Genomic DNA, 24,282 nt, shown 5'->3' on the forward strand with positions numbered 1-24,282 from the left:
CCATTTTACATTCCCACCAACAGTGTATAAGTGTTCTAGTCTCTCCACAACCTCTCCAGCATTTATTATTTTGTGTTTTTTGGATTAATGCTAGCCTTCTTGGGTATTACTGAACATTCTGATCAAAGATTCCATAGAAGAATCCTGATCAAAAGGAGGAAAATGCAGAAAAGAATTTCAAATTCTCATGGACTCTAGACATCCTGAAGCCATGGAGGGTGGATGAATCCCTGAAACTATTGCCTTGAGATAATCTTTAAACCTTAAACCAAAAATATCCCTGAAGTCACCTTAAAACCAAACAGTAGTTTAGCTTAACTAGTAAAAAAGTCCTGCCTTGAGCATTATGCTCTTTTAAGAACTATATATGGGACTGAACTGACTACAACTAGAAACGTTAGACAGAAACTTTAACCTTAGGGGGCAATGAGTTTATGTTAATGGGGGAAGAACAAGTCAGAAAAGGAGAGTGAGAATGGTTGCACAACTCAAAGAATGTAATTAATGACACTAAATTGTACATACAGAAATTGCTGAATTGGTATATGTCTTGCTGTGTATATTCTAACAACAACAAAATAAACAAAATTTAGGGGAAAAAAAAAAAGCTAAAGGGACCATTCTCCTTTCAAAAGACATAGTATAATTAGTGGCAAAACAGTGCTCCTACAGAGAACATTCAGAAAAGCCAGGAAAAATACAGAAATTATCTTTTTGACGGCATCAGGGAGTTGTTAAGACAACAAGAACGGGAAGGTTTTGCTAAAACTCCAGAAGGAGAGAAAGAATCTCACAAAGGTGAGCTATCTCCTGCAGCTGTTTTTTGTACCTTGGGTACATTTGCTGGCTCTAGGGGCGGGCAACGGGCTGAGATTCCCAGCTTTGCACGAGCAGAAGGCTGCTGCTAGGGGTCAAAGAAACCAACAGAACTGTTGGCAGAGACAGACTTTAGTTCTAAATGTAAAAGAAAAAAAAATTAAAGAAAACATAAGAGTAGTATATTGATCTTGCAAGAGGCAAAGATTTCTTAAACAGGATACAGACAGTACATAAAAATTTAAAAGTTCTGTTCAACAACATAGAATTAAGAAAGTGGAAAGGCAAGTCACAGAGCAAGGTGGATATGTACAATACACATATTATTCAACAAAGGAGTTATAAAGAATGCTATAAATCAATAAGAGAAAGGTAGATTATCACTAACCACCCACAAGAATAGCTAAAATAAAAGAGGTAATACCAAGTTTGGTAAGGATGTGAAGCATCTGGAATTCTCATACATTGCTGGTGGAAATGTAAATTGGTACACTTAAATTCCACTCCTACCTAATACTTCCAGCTGAAATGGGTACATCTGTTCAAAGGACATGTACAAGAATGTTCACTGAAGCATTACGTATAGTAGTCAAAATCCAGAAACAACCCAAGTATGTCCATTAACAGTAGAATGTATGCACGAATGGTGGTATTTCATATGACAGAAAAACTATACATTAGTAAGAATGAACAGACTACAACTACACAAACAACATGGGTGAATCTCAGAACCATAATGTTGAGTGAAAGAAACCAGACACAAAAAAGCCTAAAAAGTTTACAGTGAAAAAAAGGCCAAGAGTATCAATTCAGTTGAGAGGAAGGAGTTACATATACTAAAGACAGGATGAGGCATGACAACAGATCAGAAATGGGCAAATGTGACACTGCCCTTCTAGACTATCAGGACACCCACAATGTCAACTGGCCCTTGCTTTGTCCATCACAGAAAGAATTCCGCTCACCCAGCCTCCCAGGAGGGAGGTTAAAGGGTCTTTTAGAGGAATCTGACTGCTCCTCTTATCTGCTGGCTTAATTACTAGGTAGACGACCCCAGGGTGTATAATCAAGGAATAGCATGCAAATGTAAGAGACCCAAGGTCCTAATCAAGGTATGAGGCTGGAGAGAAGGGTAACATTGAACCCAGGGTTAAGAAAACTTCTGCGAGGAAGCACTGCCTTCCCCAAATGTGTACTATATTCCTGAAGTAAGCCAAAACATTTGATTCTTCCTTTAATGGAGAGAACCAGAAACATGGATAAATCACTCAACGCAGTTCTCCTAATAATCTTCCTTACCTTCCACCTAAGGCTACTGATTTAGAGCCCAAGAGAGATAAGGTTTAGAGATCATCTAACCTTCCTCCATAAGTAATTACTGATTGTCGTGTTAGTGGAAGATTCTACCTTTGGTGTATATATGAAGAGGAAAGAAGGTTTCAGAGCAGAATCAGATCACTCCATGCTCAAAATAACATCCAGCAAGGCAGTAATTAATAAGAGGACTGATAAACTAATTTCTAGAGGAATCCAGAAAGAGGCGAGTTCATCTTCCAGGTAGGATGACCAGAGAAAGTTTCAAGGAATAAGGAGCATTTAATCTGGGGTCATGAAGATGGAGAGAATTTTAAGGGCAAGTTGGAGGATAAGAAGAAGACTACTAAGATATTCCAGGTAAAGGCAAAATGAGCAAAACCAGATTGGAAAGCACAGACAAGAAATGAGCATTTAGAGTATCTACTACCTGCCAGGTACTGGGCTAGATGCTGCTTTTTATATAATTAATTAATAAGATTAGTAGATTAGGTAACTTGCCTAAAGCCAGTAGACTAGCATAGCCAGGACTGAAATTCTGTTAGGGCTAATTCCAGAGCCAGTGATAGTTCCACTATATTGTGGCTTACGGCTAAACAAAGGGAATGGTGCAAGACAAAGTTAAAAAGGCTAAATTAAGATCCAAACCCAACCTACTGCCATCAAAGTGATTCTGACTCATAGCGACCCTACAGGACAGAGTAGAACTGCCCCATAGTTCGAACCCACCAGTGGCTCTGAGGGAGAAAACACCTGGCTATCTGCTCCCATAAAGATTATAGCCTAGAAAACCCTATGGAACAGTCCTAGTCTGTCCTTTAGGGTCACTATGAATAGGAATTAACTCGACAGCAAACAACAAGACAAAATGACAAAGATAAATAAAGAGAGATAGGAGAAAACATCAAGACATCAAGGGAAGAGGAGAAGTGAGAAAGGTCACTAGTGACTCTGCAGAGGAGGTTTAGGAGAGAGGTAGAGACAAGACAGACGAAAGAGGCTGAGTGAGTAGCTGGTAAGGAAGTGGGAATAGAGAATGTAGAGAACTCATTCAAAAAGTCTGATTAAAAAAAGGACAATAGGAAGACAAAAGTTAAAGAAGATGGCATTATGGTAATGTACTCTAGGATGGGGAATCTGAAGATGCTTGAGGGCTGAAGGGTATCAAGTCCCATAGGCAGCAGGGTGGGATGGGAACAAGAGCACAGGGGATTCACCAAAGTAAGACAAAGGAAAGACCTCTTCCTTTGAGGCAGGAGAAATGGAAAGGGAAAATGGGGTACAGAGAGGTTTGTAGTCATCCTTATTCTAAAAAAAAAAGACTGGGAGAGAGAGAACTTCTCAAAAAGTCCACGCAAGGGAACATGAGCAGAACCACCACAATGTCCTGACAGACAACACACTCCTAAGAACAGGAATGTGATCTAACCCATCCCTATAGCTGGCCCACCTTAGCCTGGCAAAGAGATCAGCGCATGGAGGACCCTGGAAAATGTTTTTAAGAGGGGGTGTAAACAGGTAAGCAGTCTCTGATGACACAAATGGCTCACATAGGCTGATATTCCTCCTATAAGAGGAACACTAACATTCAGGAACAGTTGTGGCCAGACCCATGAATCCACACAGTCTTTCCCCGAAGCTTCCCGGGAGCTGCCCTGCGAAGAGTCCCATCAACATTATTACTGTCCCAAAAGAACTGTACCATACACTGGTGTCTTCCCTGGCAGGATGACGATAATGAGCTGCAGCCCTGAGTAGGTATTCTTGAGATGCCGGAACATGGGCTCCACGCTGTCTGCCCCCTGTGCATATTTGCAGAAGCAAGGCTGGCCCTGGATGGGCATCCCTGCATCCTTGGAAATCTTCCGCAGCTGGTCTGTGAAGTTCCTGAAGCACAAGTATGGTCATGACAGGAGGCAGTTAGGCCCACTTTAATACCTCTGACCAAAAAGCTCTATATTAGATGCCAGTACTATGAGAGGCCGCGAGGAATTCTAAGATAACTGAGACACAAGTACACCTAGTGGGAAAAAAAAAACCCACATATATAGTTGAGTAGGACAAGATGGAGCTTGCTAAGTGCTCAATGGTACTAGCACAGAGCTGGGGGAGGCCAGAGAAGGGACCTGTGAAAATTCTCAGGGTCCCCACCTTGTCCCACGCAAGCAGCTGATTCCTGTGCTCTATTATATGGCCTTAGCAATACACAGATGCCCAAGAGGTAGGCCTCTCTGCTCAAAATAAGTGAGATTCCTACAGTGATGAGAACACAGGGGATGTTAAAAATGAGCCTCATTCCTCTCCCACTGGTTCTCTGAAGCCTGAGAGCCAATCGCTAAACAAGCTTCTTTCCTTTGGCTTTAGGGCTTTACCCTAAGAAAGAAGACAAAGCTGGAAGAGAGGGTGCATATGCAGTAGATAAAACAACAACAAACTATATAAACATACTGACAGGTAAAACTAACAGACTGAAATGAGCAACAGGAAATTTAATTTGTGAAAATCTTGCATTTAGATTAAAAGCAATAGCGTACAAATAGTGAACGGAAGCAATTATTTAGGGGATGAGGGCAACAGGTTTGGTTTTTATTATATAGTATACAAATATCACTATGATAGATTAAAAAACATTCAGTGAAAAACTCAAGGACAAACACAGTATACTATATGTAAAATTCAAAATCATTTATATACATATATGCATGGAAGGTTATAATATTATGTGACAGTGGTTGCATTAGAAGGGAGAAAAAGGACTAGGATGGAGGAGACAAAAGAACTTCAAATTTACAGAAGAGCAAAGTATCAACAAGTATTTTAAAGCATAGGTGAGAAGGGTGGCGGTAGGAAGATTAAGTAAATGAAAGTGAAACAACCAGAACAAAAATAATGAGAATGTATATACAATGTGAAGAATGTAACCAATGTCACTGATAATTATGTCTAGAAACTGTGGAATGGGAACGGGATTTGCTGTGTTTATTTTCACCAAAAAATAAATTAAATTTAAAAAAAACAAAAAACAAAAACACACTCACTAGACCACAGTCACTTCTTCACAAGGGCTTTTTCTCCACAACTGTGAAGATCTACATTTAAAATTCGGCAAACAAGCATAAAAACATGTCCCTGATACTCAATCAGCCTGTGAAGGTCCTGCTTTTGTCAGTTACAATTTCAAAAAAACAAATATATTTTTTATAATCTATCTTATTATTTACTTCACATGTTATCAAAAAGGAGATACTTCTTTTTCAAAGAAATCATTTTTGTTCTCTTCAAAGAAAAGTCATGATTTCATAGTATATGTGTCTTTTGGGGAATCAGGGTTTGAGGAGCGAGAGTGAAAAACTGGGAGATGTGGAATGATGTGAGGGTGGGGCATTAAATTACACTGAAGTGAATATAAAAAAGAACTTCAAGTTTATCTGTAACATTTTATTTACTTTTTTTATTAAAAAAAAGGATAAAACAAACATGACAAAACTGTGGATGGCGGATACATGGGTGTTTGTTGTATTATTCTCTTTTTTTTAATTTAAAATTTTTTTCAAAATAAATGTTACAATAAAAAAGATACAGTCTAGCCATTGCTTAATGTAAACAAGAGCTAGGACTTTGGTGGGCTACTAACAGTAGCTCTTCCGTTTCTTTGCCTTGTATACATACAACTGTAATGTAGCTACTAAAAAAGCCAATGTGTTAGCAGATTCCATTAATAGTGGGTCTCCACTACAAGGAAAGTGGCATTCCCAATGTTCTCTCTACTGCTAGATACACTCGGGCTATTGTGACCAGTGCAGGGTTTCACGAAATGTGCTGAGAGATGCCTAGGATGGGGAAGGTCTCGAAATCCTGTCCTAAAAGTGACATAGCTGAAGTCATGGGGCCTCTTTAACTAAAAGAAAAATTCTGAGGGTTGAACCTAGGACTCTCTCATCTATCCCCAACTACCAATTTCTCCAATTCCACAGCCACCTTCCTCTCTTTCCCCTCTGTCTCAGTGGAAAGATGCCGCTCCCCTGTGCTCTGGATCCCATACCCTCATACACACTTAGGGACTTTGCTCTATCTACTTGCTAGGTTTTCTGGGTTCTATTTTCAGCCACCTGCTTACTATGTACATTTTCCCTGGACAATCTCATCCACTTCCATGCCTGAGGATTCCTCAACCTTCATGTTTACCCCAAAACCACACATCCAACCAGGCACCACCAACCCAGCTACACAAGCTACATTCTTCTCCACTACACTTAGGGGTCCCTGGGAGAAGGGGGTGTCTGACGAACCAAACCTTTCCAACTATGAGAATCTAAGTTTATCAGTTCCTATACCCTAAAACGTCCAAAACAAGTAGTTTGTGTCCCAAAAGAAACAGACGGGAAAGACACGGGAGTAAGAAGGAAGCATGCAGAGAAACTACACTTGTGATGGTAGTGGTTGTGTATCTGTGAAGGGAGTAGGAAATAGGTGGGAGCAGGGCAGCCAGAGTCCCCACATCCCTCAGGGGCTGCTGGAACTAATTCTTACAAAAACCCCATGGCCAGCTGAATCCACCAGGCATGTTATCTCTATTGTCCTCGTCACTACCCAAAGTGATCAGCTCCACTGACTCTTCCTCATCCTCAACAAAATGCTCTGACCCCATTTCAGATCCAGAGAATAAGAAGCCACCACTTCAAAAGACTGCAGGAACCACTGACCTGCATACTTTAAACGGGTGAATTTTGTGGTATTTAAAATATATCTTAATAAAAGTTGTTAAAAAGAAAAAAACTACAGGGAAAGGGTCAATGACTGCTTTACTTACTCAGTAACTCAATATTGTTACCCCCTAAATCTGTTTCTTTAAGTCATTTGGCTATATTGCCTTTCTCACTGCTGTCACCTACACCTAGTCCCTTAGCCACAGGTGGCTCAAAGGCCCTTACAACTCTTGTTCACCTAATTCAGGTCACTTGGACCTTTCTGAAAAAATTCCACATGCAGGAGAGGACAGCTCAGAGGACCAGCTAAACAAGCTGCTTTTTGTTTCCAATTAGGAATACAAGCTTTGAAGGTTCAGATCTGATCTGATTTGATTCCAACTTTGACACTTTCTTAATATGCAAACTTCAATAAGTTACTTAACCTCTTTGAACCTCAGTCTCCTGAAAACGGAAATATCGCCACCTACTCACTGTGAAGATGAAATGAGAGAACATAAATTAGGTAATTAGTACAATGTCGGCATAAACATCATAGTCACCACTACTGCTATTTACTACACCAACCATTATAACAATAAAATAATTCAGGCCTCCCTTAGAGATTCATGTCCTGAAATCATTGTCTGACACAGATATGGCAGCTTATCAAGACTCCTGACTACAGATGAACAGAAAAAGGACAGGAAGATGTTTGAGCCAAAAAGTGCAAGGGAAGCAGAAATTCAAGACTCAAAAGGAACAAATTACAGATCAAATCTTAGCACTTGGAGGTGGGAGGAGGTAAGGCAATTCTAGGGTTCTTCCCACCCTTCCACCCATACCGCCAGCCCTCCTTACTTGAGCACCTCTTCTCGACACTGTTTTTGGGGTGCGAAGCAGGCGATGGCCCAGACTTTTATCTCAATCCCATTGTAGAACTGTTTCCCCCGCATGTCCCAGACACCCTGATTGGGTGTGGCAATGGCCCGGTTCTGAGGATAGCAGAGGGGGCGCCCAGGTGAGCCTCAGTAGAGCCAGGTGGGTAGGGGACCAAAAGCCCCTGCTATACACCCGAACCTCCCCATATACCCCAGAGATGTTGTCTGGCCCTGACCCTGCTCACCCGGCCGCCGTACTGCAAGATGGGCGCCGGCAGCACTCGCCCTGTCACCTCCGTCATGTCATCCTTCACTTTGATCCCAAATTCCTGGATGTAAGGATCTAAGTTGTAGCTGGCATTCTTCATCTGCAGAGCAAAAGAAGGGGATCTCATGAGAGCAGCAGTTTGACAATACTACTCACGCCCTGGGTCCCAAGGAGAGAGTTTTGAAGAGAGGCTGTGGGTGGCAAGGAATAGCCCTGGAAAAAAGGGGGAAGAAGATCAGGGAGAGTGGGAGTGGATAACACAAGGAGATAATACAGGAAGGAAAAAGAGGAAGTAAAGTAGCTACAGGATCAAGAAGCAAGAGCAGCCCTGTGGAATCCCAGGCACAAAATCCAGAAGAGCATCTATGCTACCGGGGTCCCCACTGACTGAGCAACTGAGCATGCATTTCTCTGCAGCCCCACTGACCAGGCGGCTGATCTCTTCCTGTCTGTCTGGCGCCGACCTGGCTGTAGCCTTTATCATAGTTGAAGTCTGGTTATCAGTCAGCTTCTTGATGCAGCGCTGCCCAGCCACAATGTTACAGACCTGAGGAAACAAGGACAGGTAGCTCTGGCTTGAGTGCAGTCCACCCTGTACCCAGAGCCCCACAGTAAGAGAAGAGGCTTTGGCTGTCAGTCCTGGGGAAGGGGACTGCAAAATTCCTCGTGTATACATATATTCTCCTCTTCAATTTTACTTGGTAAGTATGTTAGAAAACATCCATGCACAATACAAAAGGCAGTACAATCACTTCATGATTAAGAGTTTGGGATCCAGAGCCAGATCTGGGCTCACATTCTGCCACAGCCACTCAACAGTTATGTGACTTTGAGCAAGTTACTTAGTGTTTCTCAGCCTCAGGCCTCATAGGTTAAATGGGGAGAATAGTAACAATCTCATAGGGTTGTCTGGAGATTAAAAAAAAATAAAAGCATTTAAAGGGCTGAGTACAGTTCTGGGATATGATAAACACTCAATAAATTGTAGCATATATTACTATTCACCAAAGGAGCCCAGTACAGAGCTCTTCCAAATACTAAAAAACTCAATATACACAACTGGATTCCTAAGGTAGTGGGCAGTTCTCCATTGGTGGCTACATCCTGCACCCCACCAGGAGGACTAAGGATGGTTCTAAACTCTGGAGCCTAGCCTACAGAAATCACTGCCTCTGCTGGCCTGATATCTGCGTGAGGAACATTCCGCCTCTCAGTTCCACTCTTCCAAGTGCAACAGAACACTATGGAGATTAAAAAGGCTTTCTAGTGATGTATAAGACTTCCATTCTCCAATATACTGTATTCAGGATGTCATGAATAAGAAACCCTGAGGCAGAGTAGAAAAGACCAATAGATTTGGAAGACTTGTGTTCGAGGCCCCGTTTTGTCATTTCTAGGTGATTTTACTTTGGGCAAGTCCCTTAGCCACTTGGAGACTCTGCTTCTTTTATCTCTAACCTGGGAAAACACTATCTCATGAGGCTGCTGAGAAGATTTAGTAAAAACGAAACGTGTAACTTGCTCCCATAGGGCCAATATTCTATATGTACTGGTTCCCTTCCTAATTCCCAGAGTTCATGCTGAACGATACACTTGTCCTGGAGGGGAAACCAGGACAAGTCACCTGTCTTTAACTCTGTACTCCAAAGAATATGCAAAACAGTCAATTGACTTAATGAAAATCCAGAGTTGTTAAAATTTGTGAGGTTGCGCTCTTGAAGACACCCTTGAAGTTGTAGCACTCTCTACAGATGATTTCACCCATAGAATCAACACTAGTAAAAGACTGAAGCAGGAGGAACCATCAGGAAATGAATGAATTCTGCTGACACTCTCACTGGTCTCGATGCCTATTTAAGGAAGACATAAAACCTGGACTGGGGGCACTGGCTAGTTCTGGTTTCCAGCTATATGGATTCAAATGATCCTTATTGTTCTTCTACTCAAAATCCTCTAATGGGCTCCTAAAGCCCTGGTGGTGCAGTGGTTGAGAGCTTGGCTGCTAACCAAAGGTAGACAGTTTGAATCTACCAGCCACTCTTTGGAAACCCTATGAGGCAGTTCTATTCTGTCCTAAAGGGTTGCTATGAGTTAGAATCGACTCCACAGGAATGGCCTCCTATTACAATCAGAACAAAATTCCACCTCACTGTTTCTGGGTGGACTCAAACTCCCAGCCTTTCAGTTAGCAGCCAAGTGTGTTAACTGTACTACCCAGGGACTCTGTACCTCAAAACATACTCTGGCACGGATGAGCCTTAAAAACATACTAATGAAAGAAGTCAGTCACAAAGGACCACATATTGTATGATTCCACTTATATGAAATGTCCAGAACAGAGAAATTAATAGAGATAGAAAGAATACTGATTTCCAGAGCTGGAGGGGGACAGGGCAATGGGGGAGGAATAGGAATTGACAGCTAATGGGTATGGGTTTCTTTTAGAGGGGGACAAAAATGTTCTAGAATTAGATTGTGGTGATGGTTGCCAAAACCCTGTGAATATACTAAAAACATTTAATTGTACACCTTAAATAGGTAAACTGTATGGGTTATGAATTATATCTCAATAAAGTTGTTTCAAAAAATACTCTGGGAAATCTTTTTTTTTTTTTTTTTTTTTAAATAAATAGGTATTTGCTAACTCTAAAATAAAAAATCCCACCTCATCAGAAATTGGGAACGCTCATACATTGCTGATGATTGTAAAATGGTGCACCCACTTTGGGAAACAGCCTGGCAGTTCCCCAAAATGTTAAACATAGAGTTACCATATGACCCCACTCTTAGGTATATATCCAAGAGAAATGAAAACACATATGGCCACACAAAAACTTAAATACGCAGTCCATATCAGCACTATTCATAACAGGCAAAAAGTGAAAACAACCTCACACACCCACCAACTGATGAATGGACAAATAAAATGTGATATATTTATATAATGGAATATTACTGGGCAATAAAAAGGAACGAAGGACTGATAACATGCCACGATATGAACCTTAAAAACATTATGTGAAGTGAAAGAAGCCAGTTACAAAGGGCCACATATTGTATGATTACATTTATATGAAATGTCCAGAATAGGCAAATCCACAGAGATACAAAATAAATTAGTTACCAGAGGCTAAGAGGAAGGAGTACGGGAGTGACTGCTAATGGGCACCGATTTCTTCTGGAGGTGATCAAAATGTTCAAATTAGGTAGTTGTGATGACTGCACAACACTGTGAATGCACTAATAGTCAATGAATTGTATATACTTTAAAATGGTGAATTTTATGGTATGTGAATTTCAAAAAAGTTATTCTTGAAAAAAAAATCCCACCTGGCCATATCCTGTAGGACTTGACCCTGCAACTCTCCCCCACATTGTCTTCTACTACTTTTCCCTTTATACACTACATGCCCTCCAACATGGCCTTCTGTCATTCCTCAAAAAAGCTCCAAGCTCACTTGCTGTTTCAGGGCCTTTGTACCTGCTACTTCCTCTGCCTTGCAAGGTTTTTCCCTCAGGTTATTACAAAGCTGGTTCTATCATAATTTAGGACTCAACTTAAATGTCTTCTAAAATAGGCTTTCCCTGACCACCATAATTAAAGTAGCTCTCCACTCCCCTTCACTCTCACTTCTATCCCCTTAACCTGTTTCTTATTGTTATTGTTATGGATCTTATTATTGTTATGAATTGAATCATCCCCCAAAAAGACATGCTGAAGTCCTAACACCCAGCACCTGTCAACATGGCCTTGTTTGAAAAAAGGGGTATTTGAAGATGTCATCGGTTAACATGAGGTCATACTGGAGTAGGGTAGGTCCTAATCCAGTATGAACGGTATCTTTATAAAAGAGGGGAAGAGACAGAGAGGGACACATAGGGAAGAACACTGTGAGGATGGAGGTAGAGATCGCTGCAGCCACAAGCCAAAGGAACACCTGGGGCTACCGGAAGCTGGGCCTTAAGAGAGAGCATCGTCCTGCCAACACCCTGAATTCAGCCTGCTAGCCTCCAGCACTGTGTGACAATACGTTTCTGCTCTTATAAGCCACTCAGTTTATGATATTTTGTTATAGCAGTCCTAGGAAACTAATAGAATTATCCTCATAGCACTTACCACTATCTGAAGCTATGTTATATAGCTATCAATTTATTGTCTATCTTCCCCTTTTAGACTGTAAGCTCCATGACAGCAGGGACCTTGTCTATCTTGTTAACCTCTATATTCCTGGCACCTAGAAGGTATGTGATACACACAGTAGGAGCTCAACAAATATTTGTTAAATAAACAAACAGTAAAAATTAAGATAGAACTAATTACATAAATTACTCACGTTGGGAACTACTGTTTAAACAGAAGTAATGTTAATTTGCTAGCAAATCTCAGCTTGCAGTAGATACTACCTAAAGCCTATCTACTTAGCTGGAATTGTCGCTACAGAGTTCTGTTTATACCTTAGAGAACATACTGCCTTCATCCCACTTTCTGCGCATCAACAGCTATTCACCAAATCCAAGTTTTTGGATTTTGAGATCTCCTCTCCCCTTAACCTAATTCCCTCTGCTTAGTTCTGAAATCCTAGAAGCTCACAGAAGGTTTGCGCTTTAGTCCCAGCTACCTGACTCCTATGCTAGAACAGAGTAGTCTAGGTCAGTGCCTCTCAAACTTTAATGTGCTTATGAATCCCCTTTTGGGTCCTATTAAAATACAGATTCATACTCAGTAGGTCTGAATGGAGCCTGAAATTCTGCATTTCTAATACCCTCCCAGATGAGGCTGATGTAACTGGTCCACTGGCCACACTGGACTGGACAATGAGGCATTTAGTGGTAGTTTCTCATTAAACATTTTGGTTAGTGTATACCAAACCAAACACAGCCCAATGATTCTGCATTTGTATTCAATGACTTAAATAGCATGATTATTCTTTCTTTATTGCAGGATTTCAAAGGTCTGCTTAAGTATAAAAGTATGACAATCTTAGGGCTAAAATTTTTTCAAAAAGAACACATTGAATCATTGGGGAAACAGGATTTACATCATAGGTAACATTCATTTCCATTTTCTGTAGAATAAAGTACACCTGTATCTCCAATTCATTTGGGATCCCCAGCTCCACAGATAGCAGGGAAAGAAGAATTAAGAGAAAAACATGAGCGTGAGTATCTGAAATCTCTGTCCTGGGCAAATTAATTACTTATTAAACAGTAAATACAGTTTGCGCCTCTGTCTCGCAGCCCTGAAAGGAGAACACGAGAGAACAGGACGGAGGCTAAGAAGAGAATATTTCACAGGAGAACTACCTTGTATTGCTCAAAATATCAATTTTCCAAACTTCAAAATGGGTATGAGGCTACAAATGGAAGAACAGACCTCTGATGATCAGTGCAGGTACAATACCCGTTCCCCAAATAACTTGGCAGCCTTACCTCTAGGGGCAGGTAGGTATGCTTTTGTTCCTGGCCAACTTGCAGGCAGGGCAGATGGGGATACTTGAGCTGAAGGTTATATTTCTGCTTGAAATACTGTGCCACTGTGCACTCCACAGTCTGTCCACTCTCCAGCTGCAAGGGAAACCTGTTTGGGGGAAGGGAAGGAGGTATCACAGCCCAGCATTCAATCCCACCTCTCTAGACACACAGCCATGGGAAGCCCTGGACTTTGTCTCATCCCTACCCACCCTCTTCTCTGAGCACTGCCACTCATGGGAAAGCAGGCAATATGGAGCTCCCAGGGAAAAGCCAAAGATTTGAGAGGCAAGTTCCACAAAGGTCAGGACCATGTCTAACTCATCTATATTTCTAGGGTCCAGTATAAAGCCTGACATAGAGTAAGCATTCATAGTCTAGTATAGTCTGAGGTCAAGAAGAGGAATGGAATCAGTGACAGCTTCTCCAACGTCAAGCCCAGGGACCTAGATTTCTTTTTCAAGAGGAAGAATAAATTGAGAAAGATTGTAACACTTACAGAATCAGAACAGGAACAAAGGTAATATGCCTGTTCTACAGTAAAGGCCCAAGGAGAGAAGGTGGAGACCAAGAAGGTAAAAATGGTAGAGAAAGTATTAATGGATTTAGGAAGGTTGGGGGAGGGAGGTCAAATTACCACGGCTTATCTTCAAAGACAGAGGCAGTCCAACGCTCATTCTCAGGGCCAGTGGGGGAGGGAATGAGGAAGGAGGGGAGTGTGTTTGAAATCTCAGCCCTCTTCCACGAACAGAGTATGGCTTAGCAGCCCTGCCAACTTACGTCTGATGGCTAGCAGGGCGGCGGGTAACATTACACACACGGTATTTCCTCTTCATCTGTCCACAGTGGGTCACTTCCACCTTTAGGCCTGGGATACAAACACTTTGTGTCAGGGTTGGAATAGGTTGCTCATGTGCCCAAGCTTGGCCTCTTCCTTGAACATATCCTAACGGGATTTCCTCTTAGGTCTGAAGAGAAAGTCGCACTGTTTCCCTTCCCCGCCTGGTCCTCACCCTTGATCTCCTTGGTGAAGCGAACACGCTGAGAGTCCGTGAGGGGCTTGGGCTGCTCATCTATGTTCCTGATGTCCAACACCTCACACATGAACTCAATCACCGGCTGCGCCTTGTAGAAGGCAGTAGCTGAGACTGTGGGGACAGGGCAGGAATAGCTCAGCTTTCTGTCTTCCAGGATAAACGGAGGCACTGCTCTTAACACCCTCTTCCTTGTAGGGCAGTGGGATAGGGGAGGCCCCAGGGCTGTAGGGATTAGACTAGGAGTGTGGTTGCAGAACTGGGAGGGACACGCTGGGAATGTGGTCACTAGGCTCGGGGTGCCCCTGGCTCCATAGCTCTCCCTACTCACCATCAATGTTGAGCATCATCTTCCACATAGCAGGGCGCACAGACTGGTGAAAGCCGAACCAGACCTCGCGCCCACCCCCCAGCGGGTGGTAGTAGCCCTCAGGCGGTGAGAAGAAGGAGCGGCCCACAGGGGTGTACCTGGCAGGGACAGGCAGAGAACTGGTCCCTCGGGCACAGGCCCCCACCCTGTGAGGCATCCTGGGCACGGAGGAGCCCTGGCCTGGAAGGCAGGACACCAGGGCTTTAATTCCAGCTCTAATCCTTTACTAGCTGTGTGACCTTGTGCAAGTCTCTACCCTTTCTCTGCCTTGCAGGAACAGATAAGGTAATGCCCAAAGAGATCAAAGAGGGACAGGGCCAGGGCTTTAACCCATCTAAATGTATGTGCACACTTGGCCTGGCACACGGTAGGGCTTAAAAAAATTCTTTTTGAAAGGCACACAGTGAGACCTTACTATGTACTCATTCCCCTCCTCCCCCTACAGCAGTTCTGCCACCACTTGTAACCCAGATACTACCTATACCCAGTACCTCATGGATGCTAGGTGCCTCATGGCCACATCCAATGCTTGCACGGACTCCAGGGGAACAGGGATCTGACCGCTGACCAGGGCCTCATGCAGCATACGCCAGCTTACAATGGCCAGCCACTTGATGGAGACCTTAAAAATTCGATCTTTCCCTTCACCAGGGATTGTCACCTCAAAGTCCACCTTCAGGAAGGTGAGAGAAAGGGATGAAGGACTGTCATTTCTTTCCCACAGTCTGGCATTCCCTGCCCTACCCAAATGCCTCCCATTCTATGGATTTGCAAAGAATCCGCTCCTTGGTCTGAGAGGGGTCCCAATGAGGACCCCAGAGTAAATCCAGCCCCTTAGTCTCCAGACATCATCACATGCTAGGTGCTCATGAAAGGAGGCCCTGTCCTCAGTCTCCTTGGCTCACTGCTTCTGTCCCTTTCAACCACGCCTGGCAGAAGTCCTTCAGGTCTATTTTTAATTCAAATCTCAGTCTGCTTGGGACGGGGCTAGACACACAGTAGGATAAATAAACTCCAGCACCTACCTACCCCTCACCCTAAAACATACTTTCTCTGCACAAATGGACCGCCACACTCTAAATAGGCTTACATGAGCTCTGTCCCACCTCAGGTCCCTGACACAGGCCTAGCATAATTTCAACCTTACCCGTTCGTTGCCAATGGGCAGTGCTGTGACAGTGTAAATGTTCTTCTTTCCATCATACACGGGCTTGCGATCACCAAAGATCTGAGGCTTGAAATGCTGGACCATGTATTCCACCACTTCCCTGTGGGGAATAGGAATGACCTGTAGAAGCTGAGAGGCTACCACTTCAAGCTGCTGGAAGTAGCTCTAAGTCCAGACAATGTCCCATTTACTACTCTCACTCCTAACAGCTACTCTAATCTCATCTACTCTAAGGAAGTGCTTCTCAAACTTCAATATTCGTATGAATCACCTGGACAGCTTATTAACACGCAGATTCTGATTCAGTAGATCAAGGGGGGGAAAGAAAACAAAAACCCAAACCCATTGCCGTTAAGTTGATTCCAACTGATAGCGACCCTATAGGACAGAGAAGAACTGCCCCATAGGGTATCCAAGGACAGACTGGATTCGAACTGCTGACCTTCTGGTCAGCATCCATAGCTTTTAAACACTGTGCCACCAGGGCTCCTAAAATTCTGCATTTCTAACAGACTCCCAGGTGATGCTGCTGGTCCTCAGATGACCCAGGTTCTAAAGAACCTGAAAGAGTAGGTGTGAGTACCCTCTGAGCAGAGGGGGAGGCTGAGGGGGAAAAGGCTTAATTCCAGGGAACATCCAGATTCAGGAAAAGAATCCAAGCTGCTCCCCTCTCCAGTGCCCAAACTGATAAGCAAAAGCAGATAGGGAAGAGACCTGAACTAGACTAGAAATAAACTGGAAGAAGAACCTATCTCTTCCATCTCTCTGAAGCCCTTAGTCCTATCACCCCGTTTTCTCTCCATTAACATCTTTTTGACTTCACTTCCTATTGTCCTCTGTGGCTAGACTCCAGAATGTCCATCTGTCCTTCAAAATCCAGTCCATCCAACCATCTGACTTCTCCACTTTCTAAACCAAAGCTCTTGAATATCACTAGATAAAAATACTCAAAATGTAGAGTGGGAACAATTGTAAACACGTAGTTTCAAACCCAATCGGATTTTTTCATGTCTTTCATAGACTGTCGAACTTTCTCCCCAGAGCCCGTTTCTACCTATCAGAAAGTAACTCTGATATCTCTGAAAAGAGTACAGAAAGTCCACTCTCAAGTTCCCAGACATACACAGAAACATTTATATATGTACTCATCTTTTCCTTCTTCTTTCCTGTCACCACTGAAGTGTCCCTTCCATATATATTTTTTAAAGATATCAAAATATGTTCAATTTTACTCATTAAAAACACAATTTAAAATTAGACCAAGATATAATTTTTCATCTGTCAGAATGCCAAAGATCAAAAAATTTTACATACTGGATTGGTGCAGGCATGGGGAACAGAACCTCTGATATCTTGCTGATTAAGTATAAATTAGTACAACTTAAAAAAAAAAAAGGCAAAATCTCAAAATTTAAAAATGTATTGTGCCAGCAATTCTACTCCTAAGAATTTATCTTACAGATACACTCATGAGTGCAAAAATGTATCTATATATAATAATATTCAATGTAGTTTTGTTTTTGTAGTGAAAGTTTAGACACAACCTAAATGTGGCTCAATAGATTTGTTAAGTAAGTTATAATACATCCATTCAATGGAATACCTATGGGGCTATGCAAAAGATTAAGGCAGATCTGTAGGTACTGATAAGTATCAGTCCCCAAAATATTTTTCCCCCAGTGGAAAAAAGCAAGTTCCAGAACAAGGTATATAGGACCCCATATTTTATAGATTTTTAAAAATGCTATATATGCATATAAGCTTGTACATGCATAGAAAAATCTCTGGAAACATATTTAGGAATAGTAACAATGGATGCCCCTGGGGAAAGACACTGGGGGACTGGAGAGCAGGGTAATAAGAAGACATTTTTCACTGCTATTCTTTTTGTAATATTTGGATGTTTTTACATTATACATATAGTTTTCAAATAATAAAATAATTCTAAAAAAGAAATATTGTTTTTTGTGTCTAAGACTAATCCCTCCAACTGTGTATCCTGTAATGTCCTCCTCAGCAAAAATATTCAACCCTCATTCCTCCTCTCTCTGTCCTATACCTTTAACCTCTCCTTTTCCATGGGCTCTATTTCTCCTCAGTCTATAAATATGTCCATGTTTCACTTCTAAAAAGTCTTCATTTACTTATTTCAACAAATATTAAAATGTTCAAGGCACTGTGCTTGACCCCTATAGTCCTCTCTAGTCAACATATTTCCTCTCTCCCTACTTCACTACCACGTTTCTGGAAAAAGCTCTCTGCTCTCACTATTCCTACCACCTCACCTCCCATTATTCCTTAATTCATTGCAGTTAGATTATTAGCCTAACTACGCTACTGAAACTGGTCTGGCAAAAGCCACTAATTATCTCCTAATAACCACATCCAATGACATTTTTCAGCATTTACCTTACTTTACTTTTTCTGGCATCTGAAAATGCTAGCCATCTCCTCTTCGAAAGCTTTCTTGGGACTTGGTAATATCACCCTCTCCAGGTTTTTTCTTTTACCTGTCTGGCCCCTATTTCAAAATTCTGAGACTCAGGAAAGAGAAGATCCCTAGGCTTGGTGGCTTAGATGTGGATCACTTACCGGTTGACTCTGCGGGGACACTTATCCGGCTTGATGTCCACCTCGTAGTGGTAGACGTCGATCTTAGGGATGTCCACTTCAAAGTAATTGGCCAGGAGCTTGATTGGTTTCCCCACAGTGCCAATGCCAGGCCGGCGAGGCGCCTGGAACACCTGCTGCAGGGGGGGCAGGTAGGCGCCTGCAGCTATAAGACAAAGAGCCTGGTAAGGCCTGAATCTGGCAACCTCCTCTTCACCACTCTGACCAGAGAAGGCACAGGTCTGCCAGAACAGGAACAGGAGAGCATAAAGGAAGCCTCTTTCCTACCTACCCAGCTGAAGGTTTCCACTAGCTCAGACATCTCAGGCTCATTCTTTTTTTTTTTTTTTTTAAAGAAAAAAAAAAAAACCTCTCTCCAGTCAGGAAAATTATCCCTGTTGTCTATCTTAAATTCATCAAGTGGATACGCAATAAGTTCCTATTACATGTTAGGCAAAGAGGCTAAATCTGGTTCCCAGAAACAAAACCTTTTCTTCTTTCTACTAGATTAAGACATTTGCCCCTACCAGGTGTCTAGCAGAAGACCAAGAATGCCCTCTTCCACCGAGATTTTCTTCTCACTCATCACCACCCTAAATGTAAAATGGCATCATCTTTTAATGCTCCTCTACAATGTGGGCAGGAGTAAGAGCCAAAGGAGTCCAGGTTAGGGTGAGGGGTGGTATCTGAGACAAGACTAAGGCAACTAAGAGGCTAGAGTTAGAGAAATAGAAAAAAAAAAAAAAAAAAAAAAAGTTGAATTGGAAGCCAGGGGAAGGAGAGAAGGCTGAAGTTAGGGGCTGAGGCAAGATAGGTTAGAGTTGAGAATTAGGGCAGGAAGCAAGGCTGCAATGGAGGAAACTAATGAAGAAAAAGCTCAAACAAATAACAGCTGGGGAACAAAGACAGGCCAAATACAGGAGACTGAGGCAAGAGGAGGCAAGAATTAGGGGCTTTGGGGAAGGAGAGGCAGCAATGAGAATGCTGGAAAAGGGGAAGACACGGGCTCTGGGAAGGAGAATACAAAATTTTTGTATTCCCTTCAGTTTATCTTCAGCTGACCCCTTCACGTCCCACAGTTCCTTCCACACAGAGGGCCCAGACAGTATCAGAAGGGATCAATTTTAAGACAGAGGGGGCCCTTGGGAAGGGGCTAGGGCGGGGCCAGCTCACGCTTCTTTCTCCTCTTTTGTCACCAGTCTGGTTGCTACCTCCAGTCCTATTTTTCCAGCTTGAGGGGAAAGGGAGAAAGAAGGAACACCGCCTAAGAGGAGCCTTTGTCCTCAGCTACCATTGTCCCGCACAGTAGAGGACCAGTCCAGGTGGGAGGGAGAGGGATAAACCAGCCCAGAGCCTCCCATTACCAGAGCTCTGCTTTCACAGTCGGCCAGGCTGGGGGGATGGGGCATATCCTCAGTTGGGGGGTCAGGAAGAGGTCAGATCCATTCAGGGGAGGGGCACACTTCCCACAGCTGAGCTGCTCAAGTCTCCTTTAACCACCTGTCAAGCCCAGCCCCACTAGGCAGACAGGGAAATGGGAGGCCCAGCAAGGGCAGACAAGGCCCTCAGAACTCCACTACATGGGGAAGTGAAAGCCTAACTACTAGTATCTGGCCAACTAACCCTGAAAGAGCTGGACAGAAACTGAACACAGACCCATAGTCAGACAGATATACATAGACACTCCCATCGCACACATTCAAACACATACACACAGACCACCTCGACAGCTTACGTTTATACATATACCCCCACTGCCTTAGACTGCACGTTCTTCAAAGGCAGGGACTGTACCTGCCTTGGTATCCCTGTTGACTCCCCAGTGCCTGACAAGCAGGTGTTCAATATACAGATATTAAATGAATGAACGAACACATCCATAGACACACGACAAGCGCATATAGCAGACAAACACTTGAACACCTGCAACTGCCCAGAAACAATTACAAATCCTGCACAGGACAAACATACACCACCCTTGTGCATGTAGCTAGTAAGAGCCACCCTTCCCCTCCCCGAATTCTTAGATTCCATTTACCTCCTTCAGCTTTCCAAACTGAATAAATGTTTGGGGCCTTGGGAGAAAGACATCTCTTAGAGCAGGAGGTTGGTTGGAAATGATGGGGGATGGGACAGATACTCTAGCCTCAAAGCCTTCTCTTCCCCCAAAATTGGACTAGTATACACAAGACTTAGCCTTAGAGCACCCTCTACTCCAAGAATATTCTCGGAAAACAGGGGAGCCCCCACCCTCCTCCACTCCCGAACTTGGGAAGGCAGGGAAAGGTGGTAATCTCTCTCATCCCATCCCCCTGCACGCTTTACAGCTGTACAAAGGCCCCCATTCCACCCCACCCCCAGCTTTTAGTCTGAGAAAGGGAGACACTTCCCTTCAGACCCAGACAGGGACAGACGGCCACTTTGTGATGCAGATGAGGGCCCCACCACAAGGACAAAGCTAGGGCCTTGGGGGAAAGGGGCGGGGCCCTTCCCTGCAGACAGAAGCAAGGAAGGAGGGGCTCTGAAAAGGACACTCCCCCTCCCCCATCCCCAACTGGCCTAGAGAAGGAAAAGTAACAGAGCTGAAAGCCCTGGCTCAGGGCTTCCTTCCCAGCAGTTCAGAGGCCCACATAACCTCCCAGGGAGTCAGACTGCATATTTAAAAGACATAAACCCAAGGCTGGGTTAGCTGGTTGATAAACAAAGGCTAACAGGCCAATCTCTCCAAAAAGAAATCTCCACACATGAGTATACACAGGTTATCAAATATCCACATATTGTGCTTAACCATATATGTTCACACTTGAACATGATTCAGTTCAATTAATAAACATATACTCTGTGTCATGGCCTATTCTAGGCACTTGCTGGTTCCAGAGATAAATCAGACACTGCCTCTGCCCTCAGGAAGCTTCCAGTCCAGTACATGTGCTTAGAACACACCTGAGCATTTGGCATACTTGGGCATAAGCCCAGTGAGGCCAGCAACAATGCCTTAGTTTGTGTGTGTTCTCAGGCCATCTCAAGCCATCACCCTAACTCCCAAGAGAACAGTGTGAACCTGGGAAGGAGGCAGTTATGGGGTCCCTCCATCTGGTTTCCAGACTGAATTTCAATTATACCCTTTAATGAAGCAAAGCCTGTCCTACTAGGCTCTTCCCAAGGCTGCTGCAGACTCCAGACACCAGGCTTCGTCCCTTCCTTAGAACCTTATTTTTTGTAGCAAACAAAAAGGTCAACTTTTCCTGTCACTCCAGAGCCCATTAGGAATTCATCAGGATAAAATCACCAGCAGTCTGGTGTTGGTATTGGTGCAAGCCCTCAGAAATCCACCTGGATCTCTGTGACCCACTCCGCTCCTCTAGTCCTCAGGTTGTGGCAAACAGGCTACAGACTAGAAAACCAAGAGAGCTCCTGAGATGTAGAGAGGTGCCTCAGGGAGGGAGAAGTAGTGACCACTGAAGTCAGTTGCTTCCTGCACTCCATTTCCATACCTTAGGGCCTACAGAGTCTCCGTAAGGTTGTCTCTATTTTCAGGGGAAGAGTAGTCGCTAAGTACTTATAGATCACTGAACAGATGATTTGAGTGAGTTGGTAGAGGTATTTCCTTGAAGGGGGAAGGTTTGATCTAAAAGACAAAGATCTTTCCACAAGAAAAGTAAATCCTATTCCTATCCCCAGACCAAATAGAAGGAGGTGATGAGAGGTGACCTAAAGAATTCCAGGGTCCAGATTCTTCCTCCTCCCATCACAGAGTAAGAGACCTAGGACACAGGAGGTCCCAATACCCCACAGCTCATCCTAGGTGCTCTAGTCTTCTTGGGGAGGCCTGCCTCCATTTCGCCTCTGTCCTTATTTCCTTTTCTCCTGCTTGCATGTAAAAAAGGAGAAGTTAAGGCTATCAGCTGGGACTCAGCACACCAGGGTGCAGGCTAAAATCTCCCACGCTTGCCACTATCCATCGGCTAGCTCGGCAACCTAGAGTCTAATGACATGGCCCTGACAGTGTTTTTTTGTTTTTTTTTTTTCCTTTTGAGGGGGGGCGGGGGGTGATAGAGAGAGGAAAAAGGAAAGAAAGACTATAGATATCCAGCGGGGTATAGGAACCATGAAAATACTGAGGTTCAGGAAGAGATCAGGCTGTCACCTCAAGACACACTTCAATGGAAAGGTCATTATCCTTGGATTAAAAGCTCCAATCTCTATTCAGTATTGGCCCAGAAACCTGCAAAGAAGGCAGACAACCCCTTCCAGGCAGACTTGGTCCTAGCTTGGTCCCTCAATAACTAGAACCTTTTCTAAGGCCTATCTTCAGGGAGGACCCACTCCCACTTCCAAAAACACTGCTTCTGTCTCAGTCTTTCCTTATTCTAGTGGCAGAGAAAGGCACTTTGACAGTTTCTCTTAACCCTTCTTGACAAACTGTGACTGAGGGGCTTCAGGACCAAGTGTAAGAGACCCCAAGATGGGGGAGGGGAGCATTTCCATTTGGCCCTGTTAGCATAACGTTAAGAGAATGCACTCCATCAGCTCGCTCCTTCTTCCAAGCCAAACCGGGACCAAGGGGTAGGGGGACGATCTCCGGCAGCCACGCCCCCACCACACTGGGCAGCCCCTTCCAGATGCCACCTTCGCGCATGCTCCGGCGCCTCCGCTCCGGCTCCCCAGACTCACTGGGGGGAATCCCGGGGCTGGGATTCCAGCCCAGCTCTGGCGCCTTCTCCCTGAGACACTAACCCAGCCCAGCCAGGATAAGCCCCCGCCCCTGGCATGCGGCAGCTCTGGGCCCATCTGTGTCGCCCCCCTCCTCTCCAGGACACCTGGAGCCCGCCCCCTGCCACCTGCCGGGCCTCTCCCTAGGCCTCCTCGGATCTACGGTAGTCTTTGCGTGCGGTCAGGCCCTTCTCCAAGATTACTTCCCACCCCTAGGACTGCATACAGCCTCCTCGTACAAACGGCCCCCATCTCAGGGCTCCCTTCACAAGGTTTTCTCTCCCGGAACTGCACATAGCCCCCTTCACACTGGGCCCCCATCCCCCGAGGGCCCCTCTCGTCACTCAGGAGCCCTTCCCTCACTCGGAAACGCCGCTCCTCACGCGGGAATTCTCTGGTCCTTGGAGCACACACAGCACCCCCCTTCCCGGGGGCCCTTACCTGCTCCCGAGGATCCCGCTTCCATCCCATATACCCGTGCGGAGGTCAGGCGGCCTGGAGACTTTGGAGTCCAGCGTGAGGGGCCTAGGTACCCCGCACTCTAGCTGCTCGGGCTCCCGGGCCGGGCTCGGCTCCCCCCCGAAGCCCGGCCGCTCGCGCCGCCGCCCCCGCAGCCTCCGTTGCAGCCGCCGCCGCGGAGCCTGCGGCAGCTCCCTCTTTGAGCGCCCGGCCAGTTGTCAGTGCGCAGGCGCAGCCGCCAGGCCCAGGGGGCGGACGGGAACGAGTCAAGCGGGGCGCTCCGACGGCAACAAAGGCCAATGGAGAGGGGCGGGGGCACCGGGGACCGGAGGCAGCGGCCCCTGGTGGTCACCCGTCGCCATGCAGCCCAGCGGGAGGGCTCCGGTAGAGGCGCCGAGAAAACCGCGCAGGGGCATCAGTGAGGCTGGGAGGCCCACCCCCGCAGCAGCCTCCGGCCCTGCACCTTTTTCCCAAACAGTCTTCTCCAAACTTACA

The 24,282-nt window shown here is 44.6% G+C and overlaps 1 protein-coding gene across 3 annotated transcripts in view; it reads right to left on the minus strand.

Annotated features, from left to right (window-relative positions):
- Positions 1 to 24,020, minus strand: part of LOC101345264 (protein argonaute-1) — a 38,842-nt gene extending 14,822 nt beyond the window's left edge. For 2 of the 3 annotated variants that reach the window (XR_002823255.1, XM_023727241.1), the window contains exons 1-12: positions 23,770 to 24,001; positions 18,598 to 18,781; positions 15,985 to 16,105; positions 15,329 to 15,510; positions 14,799 to 14,935; positions 14,447 to 14,581; positions 14,214 to 14,301; positions 13,395 to 13,542; positions 8,392 to 8,511; positions 7,933 to 8,064; positions 7,677 to 7,810; positions 3,833 to 4,017 (exon numbers count right to left, since the gene is read on the minus strand). Coding sequence is in view for 2 of the 3 variants with exons in the window: in XM_023727241.1 (XP_023583009.1) it covers positions 3,833 to 4,017; positions 7,677 to 7,810; positions 7,933 to 8,064; positions 8,392 to 8,511; positions 13,395 to 13,542; positions 14,214 to 14,301; positions 14,447 to 14,581; positions 14,799 to 14,935; positions 15,329 to 15,510; positions 15,985 to 16,105; positions 18,598 to 18,781; positions 23,770 to 23,794 (1,591 nt within the window). In the remaining variant the exon portion in view is untranslated. Of the gene's footprint in view, positions 1 to 3,832; positions 4,018 to 7,676; positions 7,811 to 7,932; positions 8,065 to 8,391; positions 8,512 to 13,394; positions 13,543 to 14,213; positions 14,302 to 14,446; positions 14,582 to 14,798; positions 14,936 to 15,328; positions 15,511 to 15,984; positions 16,106 to 18,597; positions 18,782 to 23,769 lie in introns of all 3 variants that reach the window. The other variant, XM_004371949.3, reaches the window with a different exon arrangement.
- Positions 24,021 to 24,282: the final 262 nt, after the last annotated feature.

The sequence above is a fragment of the Trichechus manatus genome, unplaced genomic scaffold (assembly GCF_000243295.1).
Source record: "Trichechus manatus latirostris isolate Lorelei unplaced genomic scaffold, TriManLat1.0 scaffold00015, whole genome shotgun sequence".
NCBI classification, from domain to species: Eukaryota; Metazoa; Chordata; class Mammalia; order Sirenia; family Trichechidae; genus Trichechus; species Trichechus manatus.